The sequence below is a fragment of the Pomacea canaliculata genome, linkage group LG1 (genome assembly GCF_003073045.1).
Source record: "Pomacea canaliculata isolate SZHN2017 linkage group LG1, ASM307304v1, whole genome shotgun sequence".
Classification (NCBI taxonomy): Eukaryota; Metazoa; Mollusca; class Gastropoda; order Architaenioglossa; family Ampullariidae; genus Pomacea; species Pomacea canaliculata.
The window spans coordinates 28,630,115-28,647,365 of NC_037590.1; the positions used below are offsets into that span (position 1 = coordinate 28,630,115).

At 39.7% G+C, this 17,251-nt stretch overlaps 2 protein-coding genes across 2 annotated transcripts; one reads left to right on the forward strand and one right to left on the reverse strand.

The window, feature by feature from the left end:
- Positions 1-15: 15 nt before the first annotated feature.
- Positions 16-16,683, forward strand: LOC112575258 (nucleoprotein TPR-like). Its single transcript, XM_025256984.1, has 10 exons — positions 16-157; positions 4,610-4,700; positions 5,065-5,742; positions 6,340-6,390; positions 7,112-7,252; positions 7,716-8,474; positions 9,377-9,502; positions 9,759-9,888; positions 14,881-14,983; positions 15,513-16,683. The coding sequence occupies exons 3-10, from the start codon at positions 5,707-5,709 to the stop codon at positions 15,631-15,633; spliced, it is 1,467 nt and encodes a 488-aa protein (XP_025112769.1). The 5' UTR covers positions 16-157; positions 4,610-4,700; positions 5,065-5,706; the 3' UTR covers positions 15,634-16,683.
- Positions 1,658-4,448, reverse strand: LOC112575267 (THUMP domain-containing protein 1-like). The gene is made up of 3 exons (XM_025256996.1): positions 4,390-4,448; positions 3,541-3,765; positions 1,658-3,266 (listed from the first exon to the last, which is right to left on the reverse strand). Exons 2-3 carry the CDS (start codon positions 3,742-3,744, stop codon positions 2,262-2,264), a joined length of 1,209 nt encoding a protein of 402 aa, XP_025112781.1. The 5' UTR covers positions 3,745-3,765; positions 4,390-4,448; the 3' UTR covers positions 1,658-2,261.
- Positions 16,684-17,251: the final 568 nt, after the last annotated feature.

Here is a 17,251-nt window from a genome sequence, read left to right on the forward strand (position 1 = left end):
TCGGCCTGTGAGGCCGAGGAAGCAAGGCATTGGAGGTCATGTGCGAGTTTCACTGCGCGATGCGATCAAATACACGAGTCTGCATATCATCCTTCTTTACGTGATTACTGTATACATCTTGCGTAATTTTTGTAATGAAGCCAATACAACTAAAATGGTAAAACATTTATTCAATACTATCAAGCACAATTTACTAAATGCATGAATGTTTCAGTGATGTCTTTTATATACATATATCACCGCTGTCGAGTGTTGTTGCAGCCCTAAGCTCCTCGAGCAAGGAATAAACTAAAAACTAAGTCCCTTGTTAAACAGGACTGATCACGTTCTTCTGTCTCATACGCCCACTCACACATGCGCCTGGACATTTGCATGTCTTTAATTATCACTAATTATCAAATATACCAACAGAAAATTTCTTTATTATCAGTCAGATGGTCCAAATAATGCGGATTCTCGGCTCAAAGTTCTTGTAATTCCTTATACTATTAATTCCACTGTTTCACACTCTCAACATATGTAAATATATCTTTCTCGAATATCTGAACATAGATGCCGCCTTGAGAAAACCCGGAGAAAACCCCCGACGTCCAACCCTGTGTAAAGGTGTCATTGTCCCGAGACGAGATCTGAACCCTGACCCACTCACTGCAGTGGTGACAATCTAGTGTTTTAACCACTTCACTACCGGGCGCCCCCTAAAAATCATCAGTACCCTGAATAACAGTCTTAAAGAGATTCTAATGGCAAAATAAAACTGCTTAGAATCTCGTAAGAGTATGATCCACTTGAATCTCGTCTATTTTCGCGTCTGTTCATATGGAAAAAGTTGAAGGTTTTGTACCATGTTGTGTTTAAGAAAAGAAATTACATAAGAGTCTTTCGTTTACTTAGACGAAGTCTCGTTCTCCGTCGCGCGACCTTATGACATATGACCAAGACTGCTTACCAAGTGAAACAGACTGTTGTCTATAATTTTTAAAACTGTGCGTTGAAAATTTCCCTTTAACGAGACATCACCGATCACGAGTTTAAACCCTAGCAAAGAAAAGAAATTACATAAGAGTCTTTCGTTTACTTAGACGAAGTCTCGTTCTCCGTCGCGCGACCTTATGACATATGACCAAGACTGCTTACCAAGTGAAACAGACTGTTGTCTATAATTTTTAAAACTGTGCGTTGAAAATTTCCCTTTAACGAGACATCACCGATCACGAGTTTAAACCCTAGCAATGATCACCGACACCGATCACACTCAGACACGTCTGCTTGACCATCTCGGGGCGCTATCGCGGTTACTCGGAAGGACACAAGGGTCGATTTCACTGGATTTTTTTCGATTTTTATAAACATAAAATAAAAATAAAACCGAAATAGTGCTAATAAGTGGTAATTAAGTGAGAAACGAATCCTTTATTTCTCCTGTATTGCTCTCGTGCTCTGTAATTGTAACTAAATATATTTTTGAAACGTTTGACCGTCGCCACAGCCTTATCACAAGCCTTGAGTATTCCTTTAAATACTTGTGCAGGGCGACATGGCCGAGCCAGGGGAATTCGCGCCGCTTTACCGTTGCGAGAACGGTTTCCTGGTGCTACACGATCGCGCTCGGTACAAAAGCTTCATCCCGTATTCCATGTAAGAAACTCGTTTTTTTGGCACTTGGTCTCGACTGTCTGGATTCGTCTTTCAGTCTCAGCAAGCACAGTCCACACCTTCCTACTCATTTGTTACAAGGTTATAAGACTCAAAGGTGCTAAAGGTAAAGAGAGTCCTTACTGCCAAGGGGAGTGATGGGTCAGAGCCGTCACTTACCTCAGCGCCAGTTTTTGTTAGGGTTGTGTTAATTTTTTTTCTCCCTTACCTTCTACAGTTACAATCTGACAAAATACTGACACAGACATCTGCTTGCTTCAACTCTTATCATGGGATAAACTCACAATCTGTAATTCATGATCTCTGTACACTGTCTTCTTAAAGTGTGAATAAAATTCTTTGAAATACAATGAAAAAAGCTATTTGGCTATGTTTTGATGTAAAATCTCATCTCTTCAACACTACCTTATGCTGCTTTTCGCCAAAAATTGTTCTCCGAACAGTTTCACAATTTCTTGTATCAGAAGAGCCTGGTATACCATCCATATTTTTAAATATCTTTAATAATTTTTTTCCTTGGTGCTGTTTCCACATTTTAAACCCATTTAATTTGTTAGAAGACTAATTTGCAAGTACTGTTTCAGGCAAATAATTTCTACCATGAATCACTGTTCTTCTGAGTGCACCTCATTACTGTCATCTCTCCTTAATTCTTTTCCCCTTCCTTCATCATCACTCTGGATTTCTGGCTTACCCCTCATGTTATTGTCCACGATTACAGACACATCATTTGTGCTTTCCACACCTGGTTTGATACTCATATTTTCGCCAATGTCATTGTCCTTGACTGCAGATGTATGATCTGGCTTTATGCTCATGGTTTCACCAATGACTAAAATCCCACCTTCATTACTGTTTCCTTTCTGTTGGGTGCTTATGCTTCCAGCCTTAACTGGTGATGTGTCATCATTACTTTTCGCTCTTGCTTCAATGTTTGTGTTGTTACCCCCTGATGCGGACATGTTATTCGTGCTTTCTGAGTCTGGTTTGCCACTCATGTTGTCAGTCTGGTCAGATGCTGTAGGTCTCTCACTGGCAACTTCAACAAGATTGTATTTGCGAAAAACGGCAAAGTCTTTTGCCACAGCAATGCAGCATACACCACACATCACCTCAGCCATGATGGTCAAATAAGGAGAAGTAGTTGTGTATCTTGTCAACACTGATGGGAAAGATTCTGTGATTATTTTTCTCAGTACTGAAATCACCGTTTCCCGCCCAAGACCACTATTATTCCTTGCTTTGAAATTAATGGTATACGTAATCTCAAATTTAGTATCCGTGAAATATGGAGCTAGTACTTCCGTGGCAAGAGTTTCTACAGAACTCATGTTAGCTTTGCAAGTTCCAACTACAGGCAATAGACGTAAAGCATACCTTGCCTTTCTTATCTTTGTTTTCTGCATGTCTGAAAAAATAGCATAAGCAAGTTGAACTGGATCTTCCAAAGTAGTCTTGATAAAGATGCAGTTTTTAGCACCAGTTTGGCAATTCTGGAAACGCCGATCTGATTGTTCAACAGCTTTAAGGTTCTGTACTTCATTTGCAATGGCTTTCTCTATATCTTCCTCTTCATTATCATCATAACTGGTGTTCACTACTTGCTTGCTCTGCAACCAAAATTATACAGTTAAGAAATGAAAATACTGTTGCTCTATGACTGCCAGTTTGAGGGATTTGTTTTTCACAGCTCTTGGCCAGACACTTTAAGTAAATACAGTGTAATGGGTTCTTGTAATTTTCAGATATTTATCGTTTTGCAAAAAAAAAAATCTCTGGGTCATATCAATGTTCACCATTACTACTTCAGTTTTTGCAAGGAAATGGTTTAATAGCTTCTTCACAAGGAAGAATTTGTGAGATGAGGGTCAATTTTTGTCTTACCTCTTCCGGGCCATACAGTTTTTCTGCGTACTCATTGAGAATGTTATATGCCTCTCTGACTGCATCTTTTTCGTGTTCATTGCAGGTGATAATAAAGCCCTTTTGCCCAGCTTCGAGGCGATGTCCAGTTTTTACTCTCTTGTTCAGAAAGGCTTGCCTTTTGTACCAGCTTTTTTTTCTTTTCTTTTGATCTGATTGGCTCATGTCTTTATCCACCTAATTTCTCTGCACATAAAAATGCCATGATCATAAAACTGTGGTAACTTTTTATAGCTCAGAACTCTGTTTTCATATTTCTGTTCTGGACTTTTGTCTTACACAAACAATACAGGCAATCCTCGTCAGCCCCGAGTTACGATGTTATGTGGTTACGACACATCTCCCATTAACAAGCCTTTTTTCGACTTAGGTGGTTTTGTATCGTAAACGTCGTAACGCGAACTTCGTGGTTTTTTTAAATTACTGTTTATTATTCCTGTTTCATTTCATTATCAAACGTATTTTATATGTGTTTTTTTTATAATTACGGTGTTAGGATAGGATAAGTGCTTACAGTATGTTATTTATGTACAGTATGTACGTATGTTCCGACTAACAGCGAAAATCGGTTTACGACGCGACGTAGGAAAGTAACAACATCGTAAGTAGAGGACCACCTGTATTGATTTATGTCACATGCGTTTAGAGATTGCATATAAATTTAAGAGCTGTTGTTGCTAGATTTAATTTCCGGTCGATTAGTATAAGAAACTATACGATTGACAATACATAATGACACAAGCAGTATACAAAAATTAAGACATAAGCAGAATATTTTAACTCATGTAATGAAGTTTAACGTATGCTTACTCTCACAATACCGTCGTGCACTCCGCGTTGTCTTGTAAGATGTTAGAGTTGCCTCCCTTCGTATGACTGTCTGACAATAAATCGATGAAACCTAACTTTTAAAAAACATATATACTTTTATTAACTAAACTTTTTATACATTATATAAGGTAGAAGAAATAATACTTCGAATTTACTTGAAGAGTTTTAATTTTGTGGGTATTTTTCTGTCGTGCTGCAGAATACATCGGGTACTGACGATCCATCATGGCGGACCTATCTTTGGATGAAATTATAGCAGCAAAAGGACAGAATTTCAGAGTACAATTTCAGTAGGTATCTCCGAGATTTTATTGTATTTGGACAGTATTCAGTTATTTATTTGCAATGTACACTTCAGATTTTGCACTGTTTCTGTGACTGCTAATACCATATTTTTCCACAAACGCGTTGAATTCACGTATAACATTAATTCATGAATATGTCTTGGGAATTGTGCAAATAACAATGTGAATTTTTATGTAAAGCGTTTCACATTTTGAAATGTATAAACACTTAGTTTAAATATATGTTTAGTAAATGAACGGTATTGATTTAAGTGTATTATTTAAATTGTAAATTGCAATTATTTAAATCGAAAACCTCGTTCACTGCGTAGAGACAAAATGATTTCTTACCACCTTTCCGTAATTTCAGAAATCAGAATGCACTTAAAAGGAGGTTTCAGGGCAAGACTGGAAATCAAGCAGGTCAGGGACAGAGCTCTCGGCAAGGTTTTCATCTCGGTAAACCCCGCTTTCCTGCTGGTCAGATCAAAAGAGCTTTCAGTGCACCAGCTCAACAATCGAAGGATGAAGCAAATGGAGCAGGCAGTCTGCTTCTGGGCCCAGGCAAAGGACAGATTGATGCTCGAGATATGATATCTATTAAGAGCAGAATAAAGATTTCAGATGCACGGACAAAAATACTTTTAAAAAGATTACAGAAAGGAAGTTTGGATGCACGAGCAAAACTGCAAACTAAATCAATGATGGCTGCTAAGATGGGGGCCATTATGACGCAGCAGGGTCCTGCACAGCAGCAGCAACACTTGCTCCAGCCAAACAAATTTTCTCAGCAACCACTACAATATCGACCACAACAGTTCCAGCAACCTTTACAAGCTCAGTTCCAGCAGTCAGCTGCATCATTTCAACAGCCTGCACCTAATTTTCGGCAGCAAAAACCACAGTTTCAACAGCCCCACACTTTCAGCAGCCCCCACGTTTCCAGCAGGCATTACATTTCCAACTCCAGAACTCTGGATTTCACCATTCTTTGCCAATCCAACAGCCTTCTATGGATTTAGACAGCGAAAACACAGTGGATTTTACAGTAAGTTATATCAGTTACAAAATGGTTACTGGTGATCAGTATGTAAAGAATAAGGATTTGTTGGTATTACTATTAGTCTTATTTTTAATTGTAGACATTAAGCCTAATATATATATAGAGAGAGAGTGTATGTGTGAGCAAGAGAGAGACTGTCAAAAGTTTTAGCACTTTCTAATACTGAATAGTTCATTCTTAATTTTAGCACACCAGAATAATAAAAATATAGTCATCCCTCACTATGACGGCTTCAGTGTATTGCGGTTTTGTTTTAAAAAAAATGTATCTAATTCTGTATCACGGAGTTTTCGCTATGTCGCGGGAGTTTTAAACAGTTTTAAACCAAAGGTCTGAAAACCTCCAGCAACTTTAACTAGGGGTCTGAAAATTCCATCTATTTTATTAAGTGGGAAATCCTGTAATAGGTTTTAGTAAGTTGAGGCTTACTTTAGGCTAAGACATAAAAATTTTACATTATTACTACTGGTTTGTCTTATGAAAAAGAGTTGGTTTATAATTATTATTATTGTATATAATATATTTTTGTCCATATTTTAAATGCAAACTATATAAGCAGAGAATTCTGATTTTATTTTTTAGATGTCAGTGAACCAGTCGCTTGATGGAGAGGAACCTTTGTTGACAAGAACTGTAAGTTCATACAGAGTTTTTATACGAGATCTGATATATTTAATACATTTAGTGCTGAGGTAAGTTTATTTAATTTAATAAAAAGATAATAATTTTAAATATGTTAGCAAAATTTTTGTTCCTTCTCTGAGTTTTGCAGCGGTCCGGTGGCGCAACGGTTAGCGCCTGTCACCAATACAGTGAAGGTTGGCTGCCCAGAGTTCATTTCTCGTCTCGGGCACGCTGTTCTTTCTCTGCACGTGGCATCTGTTTACAGGGCTGGCTGCTTGCTGTGATATAGCCTCAGTTGCTGACACGGCGTAAAACACCACTCCCCCCCTCCCCTTCTCTGAGTTTTGGATGTAGGTCAAGACCATGCCAACATACCATATGCTTAAAAGTGTTTCATTAGCCTTTGTCATTGATGCCAGAAATACAAATTTACGTCAGTCAGCATGTAGCTTTCTTAAAGAAGTAACATATTTTATACATTTTCGATACTGCTTCCTGTTAATATATCAACTTTGAGCTTAAACTATTGACTCAGGTTGGCATTTCATTGTAGGATGAAATAGGTAGGGGTGAAATAAAGTGCTTGGACATTATGCCCCCTTGAAGCTTATAGTTTTACAATAATTTTAATAGTAGTACAAGTTTTACATATTTTTTAAAGAAACTTTGGTTTACGTTAAACTGGAAAGTCAAGGTAGGATGTGACTGTGAGCAATTTTCTGAAAAATAGTTGCGGAACCCTCTGGCTGGAGGAGGGACGCTAGTTGAAGATACAGGTGACAGTTTAAAGATAACTTGTTCAATTCCTGATGTCACCTTTGAGGGAAACAGGCTGACTGTGACACGTCGATTGCCACAGAACCATGAACAGGTTTAGTATTGAGATTTTGTGAATTTTTATATATATATACATGTGTTGATGCTGTGTTTGTTATGCATATACAAACAAAACCTCGGTAAATAAAATGTTCCTCTGTATTTGCCTTGTTTTTAGTTTTGACAATATGTTCTCTCATTTGTTTGCCAAAATACATATTGCAAGGTTATTATTGATGGTTAACCAGTGTGAATTAAAAATAAAAGTCAATAATTTAAGATGAAGAGGTTTGTTCAATAACACTAAATCTGATTTAATGCACTGACAATTTTTAAGGTGATCACTTACTGGTCTGTTCTTTTCTTTGTGAGAGTTTTTCTTAGGTTTAGATTTTCTGAGTGTCTGTTCTGATGTATTTAATATTGTTGTGCTGCTTTATTTAAACAATATAGAATCTGTTTTAGATATCAGGTAAATGTTTAAATCCCTGTAAAAATTAATGTTTTTTTTTTTCCAGAATGTGCAACCATACGATGAGCCTGGCCAGAGAGAAAACAGCAGTATTAGTCAAGTTCCTCTTATCCAAATACGTAATGACAAATTTAAGATGCCACATGCACAAGGATCTGAAAGTGATGCTCCTAAAACCAGAGTTGCCAAACCTTCCCCTTCCATGCCTGTGCGGACCCCTGTTCAGATGTCATCATCTGCTATTTCTCAGGCTTCAGCTTCTGGTTCAATTAGGCCAGCTATTCAGGCTGCTGTGCAGTCTTCTTCTTCAGGTGTGATCAGCAGTAACAGGTATTCTTACAGGAGTGCTACAGCTGTTACAAAGTCAGTGGAAGTGGTTCCAGGTACACAGAATAGACTGAAGCCACCTCCTGTTTCAGCACATAAAGTACCAACACAGTCAGTTTCAGTCAGAATGCAACAGTCAGGACAGCCTCTTTCAAGGTCAAAAACTGATGATACTTCCGAAACTACAAAGACTCTGTCAAGCAGGCCACCACTTACCAAAAGACTTGCACCAGCACCATCGCAAAGTCTGTCTGTGGCAGATCGGATCAAGCCACCTTTACAAGGACAACCTGCTGGCTCAAAGGCCGGTATAAAACGGTCAGCTCCCATGTCATTGTCTGACAGGTTCTCGTCGTCTGTAGCTGGAAGTCCTATCCCTGTTATCACAGATCATGCACCTGAGAAAAAACGCAGACAAGCAGTACCGCAGTCTGTACAATCACTGGAAGAGGAGTTTGGAGAGGACTTTGAATTAAGGGTGAGTTGGTTAACCAAAATCAGCTGGCAATGAAAGTGCAAAAGAAATATACTCTGATGTTAAGAAACATCCATTGTTTTACAGTATTAATGATTCAGTTTACTTGTTTGTGCATGACCTATATTCTATCAGTTAAATGTATGTGTAATTGTTCATGACTAGTTTTGAAAAGAGACTGACCTTGTACAAATAATTTTGAGCTTTTATATATTTATTTGTAAATTATGCTTTTAAAAATGTGGGGTAGCAGCACATCCTAAGAGTGTTATTGTGATATATCAAACAAAAATGTCAACAACAAGTACAGATTCTTACATTTTATCTCTGAGTACATCTTTGAAAGCAAAACAGAAAAGTCCCAAGACCACATTTATATTTTAATAACCTTTTTCAAAGAAGGTTTTTATTTTAACATAATCATGGAAATGAAGCTCTAAGTTATTAGATGCTTGAAGAATTCACCACTGTCATTCACTTATCACAAAGTGTGATGTGATTTTTTGAGGGATAGGAAAACAGATTATCTGTGATGATGTCATTGAAGGTCATAGCCAGTCTAGAACATTGAAGCATTTGTAAGTGCGGCATTGTCTAAAGAACAATCCTCCTTTAGTGATGTTTCTTGACCTCAGCCTCATTCAAGAATGTATATGAGAATTAGTGCATCTCACCAATGGAACTGAGTGATTCACTTATACTTGGAGAATTTGTGTCTTGTAATAAACGAGTCCGTCATTGGAAAATAACATGGGTCCTGGATTAGCTGTCTGTAGTTTCATCTGGTTGCTGTGCCAGAGGCCTGTCTTCCTTGGTGGTGGGGAAAAGAATAAGGGATACACTTACTTTCGTCACCACAGCAACCAAAAAAAAAAAATCAACATTTTCTATTCTTATACCACCAGGAACAGTTTGTGGATGACAATGAGGAAGATATAGAAAATCCAGCACCTACTGTATTGAGTCCTCTTCAAGGATATCGTGTACTTGTCAGCAACTTGCATGCTAGTGTAACACAGGAAGACATCATCGTGAGTATTCAATGCGACACTGATAATATACTTTATTTTATACGAAGTATTTATTATGATCCCACATTGTAGTATGAGGAGATAAAAAGGAATGTCTTTCATGTTAATGTTTACTACTGCAAACTTATTAGCATTAGCCTGAGAAAAAGAAAAGATATAAATTTAGAGTGTGTATTAGAAACTTGTAAAATCGAATGTGTAAACACGATAGTATTCATAACCATACAAACAGTAAGAAATGTACTGTGATTGCTAGGAGCTATTTGGTGCCATTGGGCCTTTGAAGAGAGCCAACCTTCTACAGAGAGGGCAAGCAGAAGTTGCCTTTATCCATAAGGAGCATGCTGCCATAGCTATGAAGAAGTATCATAACCGTGAACTTGATGGTGAGTCGACAGGCTGTCAAACCAGCTTCATTCTAGAGTTTATTGTTAAGAAGAATAATGATATTGTTGTATACAAAGTGTACCTAGGCAACTTTAAAAAACTCATGGCAGTGATTTCTTGAATATAATTTTCTTTAAATCACAGTGCATTCCATTTAGGTGGGATAGATTTTGACTAAAAGACTTTAGCCCATTGGCTTACCCAATGAGAGAGTGATGTCCCCTGGCCAACTGGCTGGAAGGGGAAGAGCTCTGTCGTCTTTTTTTGTTTTATCTAACATCCTCCTGGTGTTGGACTTGTGCTTATGTATAATTTTTGATGGGCCTGCCATCGTGTGTGTAGAGTGTAGTGCCTCTTTGCTTTGATGACTGCAATTCGTCGTAATTCTTTGTCCACCTTCAGCCTTGGCGATCGGCGGCGCGGTTCAGTGAGCTTCATGTCCGTTGGATCGGTGAACTTTTTGTGTGTGCTGGGGTCATTCGTCGTTCAATAGGACTGATGTCGTCTGTTGGATGTGTTTTGTGCAGCTATGTTTGCTATAGAATGCATTCCAGCTTATATGACATGTTTGATCTTTGGCCTGCGGACTGTGCTTGTATTGCATGTAGACGCTGACCTTTGGCTGGAGGACCGTCATTTAGTTCTGACGTCACTTTATTTTACGTCATTTTGTCATGTGTCATTTTCTCTCCTTTATGAGAGTGTCCGGGGTGTCTATGTAGAGGAAGCACCTTTGACTTTCCGGCAGCAGTGTCCCTTGGGACAGACGGGAGCACTGGTCCTCACATGGCAATCAACTCTCACAGCTGGCTTCAGGTCCTTAACCTGGCTACACCCCGGTAACCGCTTCTGCTGGCGGGCCAAACGCTGTGAGGGGCTGACGTGTTATTATGCACGTCAATACAAATACTTGGAGAGGAGATGGGCGCCACCAAGTTCGCCAAAGCCCACTGAAAGGACTTATGGTAGCAAAACAGAATAGAAGCAACATGCCGGATCGGTCGAGGCCCGGATCACCAACGACCGCGCACCCCTCTGGTGGTCTCCAGGGAGGGGGCGACAAGTGTGATACTGGAACCAAGTCTACACCCAAGTCTACAATTAAGCTGCCTACACAAGGGACTACTATTGGAACATGGAATGTTCGCACACTCTTTCAATGCGGCAAAGTGAAAGAACTCACACACGAGTTACAGCGTTACCGCTGGGACATAGTGGGACTTGCAGAAGTCCGATGGACTGGTTTCGGGGAGTCAACTACAGATGAAGGCCACAAGCTCTGGTTCAGCGGAGACGAAATCAAGCATGAACGTGGTGTCGCTTTCATTGTCAGGAAGGAGGTGGCTGGAACTGTCATCAGCTGCACTCCAGTCTCTAGCAGACTTATCTCCATCCGAATCTCTGCTCGACCGCACAACATCACCATTATACAAGTGTACGCCCCAACATCAGAACACGAAGATGAAGAGGTTGAGGAATTCTACGAGGAGCTGGACAACATCATCAAGAAAACTCCGAAGAAAGACATCTTGCTTGTCCTTGGCGACTGGAATGCTACGATCGGCCCTGACGCTTACCAACAATGGGCAGGAACAGTCGGCAAGTTTGGCCTAGGCAACACCAACGCAAGAGGCCTACGGCTACTAGAATTCGCTCAGAGTCACCGTCTCACCATTGCCAATACCCTCCACCCGCACAAGAAGTCAAGAACTGTAACGTGGCATTCGCCGGGAGGTCTGGTCCATAACCAGATTGACTTCATCTTGCTGCCTCAGCGTTTCAAATCAAGCATCAACAAAGCACAAACGAGGTCCTTTCCTGGCGCTGACATAGGCAGCGACCACAACCTCGTCCTCACTAGCCTCAAGTTGAAACTGAAGTTGAGACGTGACAACAATAAGAGCCCTCGCATTCCGATTCAACCTTGAAGAAGCTCAAAGATCCGGACACAGAGAGGATCTTCCAGGCCCAGGTGGGGGCAAATTTGCAGCCCTGGCTACTATAGACTGCGACATAGACGCCCTTGCTGGAAGTATCAAAGAGGTGCTACTCTCTACTGCAGACGAAGTGCTGGGAAGCAAAGGAAGCGCAAACAACCCTGGGTGACAGACGACATCCTTGATCTTTGCGACGAAAGGAGAGCCTTGAAGAGAGGGAGAGGTCGAGACCCGACGTCAGCAGACAAGTACAGACTTGTCAAACCAGCAGATCAGAACAAGGATGAAGGAGGCAAAAGAAGATTGGATCGAAGACCAGTGTTGCAGCGTGGAAATAGGCATGGCAAGCGGAGACAGCAAGAAGGCATATGAAACACTGAAGGCCCTCACCAAGACTCAGCAGCGACCAGCCACAGTCATCGAAGACAGCGCCGGACAGCTCCTTACGGAAAACGCTGCTGTACTAAGTCGTTGGACTGAATATTGCCAAGACTTGTACAACTACAAGATCGAGCAGACACCAGCATTCTCCAGCATCACCAGACTGGGACAAGAGAGGCTGAAGACCTGCCAGTCCTCACTGATGAGGTGAGAGAAGCTATGCACAGTCTGAAGGGAGGAAAGTCACCTGGTGTGGACAACGTACCTGCTGAGCTGCTGAAGCATGGAGGAGACGCAACAACCAAGGCCTTCACCACACTGTGTCAAAAGATTTGGAAGAAAAGAAATGGCCAAAAGAATGGGCTCAGTCTATCATCATCCCACTCCCCAAGAAAGGGAAACCTGAGGCAGTGCCAGAACTACAGAACCATCAGTCTGATAAGTCACCCAAGCAAAGTAATGCTCAGAATCATCCTCAACCGCTTAAACCTATTGCAGAGGAACTGCTGGCAGAAGAACAGGCTGGCTTCAGGGCTGGAAGAAGCACGGTAGAACAGATCTTTAACTGCCGTGTTATGATAGAAAAACACCTGGAGCATCAGCGTCAACTATACCATAACTTCATCGATTTCAAAAAAGCTTTTGATCGTGTCTGGCACGATGGACTCTGGCAGTCATGAGATCATTCAACATAGAGGAGGGACTGATCCAGATGGTAGCAGCACTCTACAAGAACGCCTCCAGCGCGGTACTACTCAACAACCACTAGGCGAGTTCTTTGCGATGACGATCGGGTCCGTCAAGGGTGCCTACTCTCTCCCATCCTTTTTAACATCTTTCCTTGAAAAATCATGCAAGACACCCTCCACAACCACCTTACCTCAATCTCCATTGGTGGCAGACCCCTGTGCAACCTCCGCTTTGCAGATGACATTGACCTCATGGCAGGCAGTAACAACGAACTTCAGGATTTGACGGACAGACTCTCCAGGCGAGCGGGGGCCTATGGCATGGAAATAAGCTCAGAAAAAAGCAAAGTAATGATTATTTCCACCACCGACAGCAGCAGCAACATCGTCATGAACGGCCAGAAACTGGAGGAGGTCAACAGCTTCAAGTACTTGGGTGCCACCCTGACTAGAGATGGTTGCTGTACAGCAGAGATCCGTATCAGGATTGGTATGGCAACATCCGCAATGTCCAGGCTGGATAGGATCTGGCGAAGCAACTCAATCAGCTTCAGTACCAAGCACAGGCTGTACAAGTCCCTCGTAGTGTCAATCCTACTCTACGGCTGCGAGACTTGGACGCTGCTTGCCGCAACGGAAAAGAAGCTCCAGGCCTTTGAGAACAAGTGCTTGAGAAAGCTGCTCCGCATCTCGTACCGCGAACACAAGACCAACGCGTACGTACGGAGCACCGTAACCTCCCTCGTGGGCCCACATGAGCCCCTTCTGGCAACAGTGAAGCGGCGCAAGCTCGCCTGGTTCGGTCACGTCACCCGCCACAACACCCTGTCCAAGACGATCCTACAAGGAACCCTCGAAGGGAGCCGTCGTCGTGGTCGTCCGAGGAAAAGCTGGGTCACCAACATTAAAGAATGGACCGAACGCGAGATGCCAGACCTGCTCTCATCTGCTCAAGACAGGACCGGGTGGAAAATTCTGTCTGTTGCTGCTGCCGGACGGTCCCCCCTACGCCCGGACCGGGCATGGGACTGACCTGACCTGACCTGACTTACCCAATTATAAAAAGTATCGTTTAAAGATTTTTAAAAAAAATTATCTTTCCTTTGGTGACAGAAATATTTCTCTGTATTTTGGAATGAATAATTCATATTAGAGAAAAGTATACTAAATAAATAACGCAGCATTAAAAAGTAGCATTTATTAACTCATGTAGGTCCTAACAATGGCTCTCCAGGAATTTACCTAGTATACCTTGACTTCTCTGGACAGATTGTGAGGTACTTAAACCTGAGCAGTTTTGGTAGCTAGTGTCACATCACATTTTATGATTTTACACAAAAAGAAAAATAATGATGTCCCTTTGCCTAATTGGCTTGAGAGGACTACTCTCAGTTGTCTCATACGTGGATCTGCTGTCCACAAACTATGCTTTCTGTTGTGCCATTTACCTATATTTTGGATTGTTTTTCTGTGTCTTGGCCAGGTCCTTTCATCATTTTTGTCCACTCATGGTTTCTGCTGCCTATTCTTAATCTCCATCTTGTCTGAAGTTTTCAGTTTACAGGATTACTTGTCTCTATTTCACTGCCAGCTCAACTTTTTCTTATGTATGGGCCATGTACTTCATTACTTTATTTTGGAGTGATTAGATTTTGAATCTGTACATAACAACAGTGTCAGGGGAACTTATGAAATGTTTGTGAGTACATTTAGCCTACTTTAAAGTGGGAAATATGCTACGCAAATCTAGTCACCATAATTATTATTATTAAATCAAAGAATGTTGAATGCAGCACACCAGTTACTGAACAGATTATCCCACAAGATACCACAGGGGCAGTGCTAAAAAGCATGGTATTCAGTTCCACTCTCTCTTTTAACAAGTGATCCAGCTAAGCAGAACCTGCTGTATGTTAGATTGTTAAATTTTTCATTTTTGTTTTTATCTTGATGACGTTATAAATGTGTATTGTTTGCAATTCAGGCCAGCCCATGTTTGTAAAAGTGGTAACACCTTTAAATGCTAAAGTCCTGAAAATTCCTGCTGTGGAGGAAAGTTCTACAGCAGGGCTTCCGGCTTCACTCAGGTGTGTAGTAACTTTTTTTTTATTTTTTTAAAACTGGGTTTTCTGATAAGCATGAAAAGGTATAGGGTTTACATGTGCATGGTTTGAAAAGATGCCTAAAACAAAACAACAGATAATATAATGATGGAAACAAGGTTTCACTTGCAAAATTTAAAAGCATGTGTTCCAGGTAAAAAGGCTTTAAGTACTTATCCACTGAATAAACGCTTCATTCCAGTTGTTAAAACTATATTATGAATGCTTTATTCCAAGACATAAATCATTAATTAAAATTAAGGTTCATTATTTTTCCCCTTTAAAATGTGCATTTTTTCATATTTTGGTGGTGGTTTTTGATGTCTACGGGAAAGAAAAATATACTTTTTGAATAATGACTACCAATTTCACTTTTGCTTGTAAATTTAGAGAGTAGCACAATTTTTAGTGTCACTTTTTAAAATAAAATTTAGTACCAAAAAAAGGAGTGTCCAATAGTGCAGAATAAATAAGCAAAATACAGATGTTAAATGAGCACTTTTTTTCCTTTCAGAACAAGCAAGAAACCAACAGAAACTTCAGTACCACTTGAGATTCCCCTCATCCACAAAGCTTTGTTCAAGACTGGGAGTCCATCCACTTCAAAATCTGTGCGTTTCACTGTCAAAATCTGAGAAGTCTTGATTTTTCACCAGGTGTTTTTCATCATCATTTGTGTCATATCTCTGACCAAGTTATATTGCATCTTCTGATTAGTTTTTCAAGACTTAGATGTTAAAATTTTGGCCCCTTGATTAGTAAGAATTTTATGCAAATTGACTCATTTGGAAAAAGCAAAAAATTGATTTGGTGTCACTCAAGGCACCTCCTGTATTATTTAAAGATGAAGTTTTACCTTGAGATTAGTCTAAGACCTTGAATGATAGACAATATTTAAGATGTCTTTCATTCCTTCTCTGGTAAAAAATAAGTTGCAAGTGTATGTCGTTGACAAAGTTAATGTGGAGTCATACATGAAGATCTTTTAGAGAATATTATTACCTCTCTATGCTGGTTTAGTAAACATTTTAAAATGTGAAAGAAAAAGAAGAAATTGTTATGAAGAGTTGAAGTATTGGTTATTTTAGAGAGGTCTTATCAAGGTATTGCTATAATCAATTTTCATAGACAAGTTTTAACTTCTAATAAAGAAAGAATAGAAAATGGGATGTTATTTGTTTAAATGCTCACCTGAGAGCAAAACGTTTTTCAAATTAATGGATCTGGTTATTACAAACACTAATTCCCAAAACTATGAGATGCAAACCTTCAAGCATTAAACATGCTCAGAAAGAGAAATCTGTGGTGCCATGTGAATGCATAAACATTTTTATTAAGGTTACTGTCAGCAGGAACGGTGGGCTGTTAATAAAGACACACATCCAATGATCCACTGTCCACGGCATCACAAATTTGACGGATGAAAATGATATTTGAAAGGTTATACCTCAATGAAAGATGATTTTCTGTGCAGCTTTGGGAAATTAGTATCTTGTGATGAACTTAAGTCCATCATTAGAAAAAGTTGTTTCACTCCAATGAGTTTAACTTTCAATTTTTATTAATTGAAATCAAATCTTGTTGCTAGAAGCTGCTGCTTTTTTAGGGGCACATTCTATTACATAAACTATGTATCCTGTCATGAAATGATCACTGGAAAATAAAAAATACCCACTTTTTAAAAAGTGTTTGTCATTATGCTGTATATTGTGAAGTTTTAGAGAGATGCAAAAAATAAACATGTAACAAGCTGGAGTGGTCAGATAAAAATGCCTTTTTTATGATGTGGCTACAATAAAATTATTATAAAAGGCATTAGAAAAGTTTAGATCTCAGTAGATGGTGGTTTACTCATATCTAAGTCAGTTTTTGGCACTAAAGTCATTGGGTAAACACAAGCCATTTTGTAAATGAGACTATATTCACATTAATGTCAGTGATGCTTGACTGTTCACAAGTGGAATTTTGGAAGACTAGCTTACTGAATATTTTTATACAGAGCAATGTCTTCACAAAGATTATAATTCTTGAAGTATTCCTGCAAGTAAATGGATCTAAGTTTGACAGACTTGTCAGGAAGCTGCAAAGCATATTTCTGTTGTTTTTTTTTTAATACTGACAGCATTTGTAAATTCTTAGTAGATATTTACAGAGCAAGTTTAAATAAAATTGTGAAATAATATTTTCAATAAAATTTCATGCAAGAATATTCATTTTCAAACAAGTTTATAAAAAAAAAAAATTAATCACTAA

What these genes read in the sequence shown, in the direction of transcription:
- LOC112575258 (XM_025256984.1), top strand. Translation starts at nt 5,707, where the DNA reads ATGGATTTAGACAGCGAAAACACAGTGGATTTTACA. An exon ending in TCATAACCGTGAACTTGATG is followed by an intron (nt 9,889 to 14,880) that starts GTGAGTCGACAG and finishes TTTGCAATTCAG; the next exon opens with GCCAGCCCATGTTTGTAAAA. An exon ending in GGGCTTCCGGCTTCACTCAG is followed by an intron (nt 14,984 to 15,512) that starts GTGTGTAGTAAC and finishes TTTTCCTTTCAG; the next exon opens with AACAAGCAAGAAACCAACAG.
- LOC112575267 (XM_025256996.1), bottom strand. Translation starts at nt 3,744, where the DNA reads ATGAGCCAATCAGATCAAAAGAAAAGAAAAAAAAGCTGGTACAAAAGG. An exon ending in AACTGTATGGCCCGGAAGAG is followed by an intron (nt 3,267 to 3,540) that starts GTAAGACAAAAA and finishes TTTTGGTTGCAG; the next exon opens with AGCAAGCAAGTAGTGAACAC.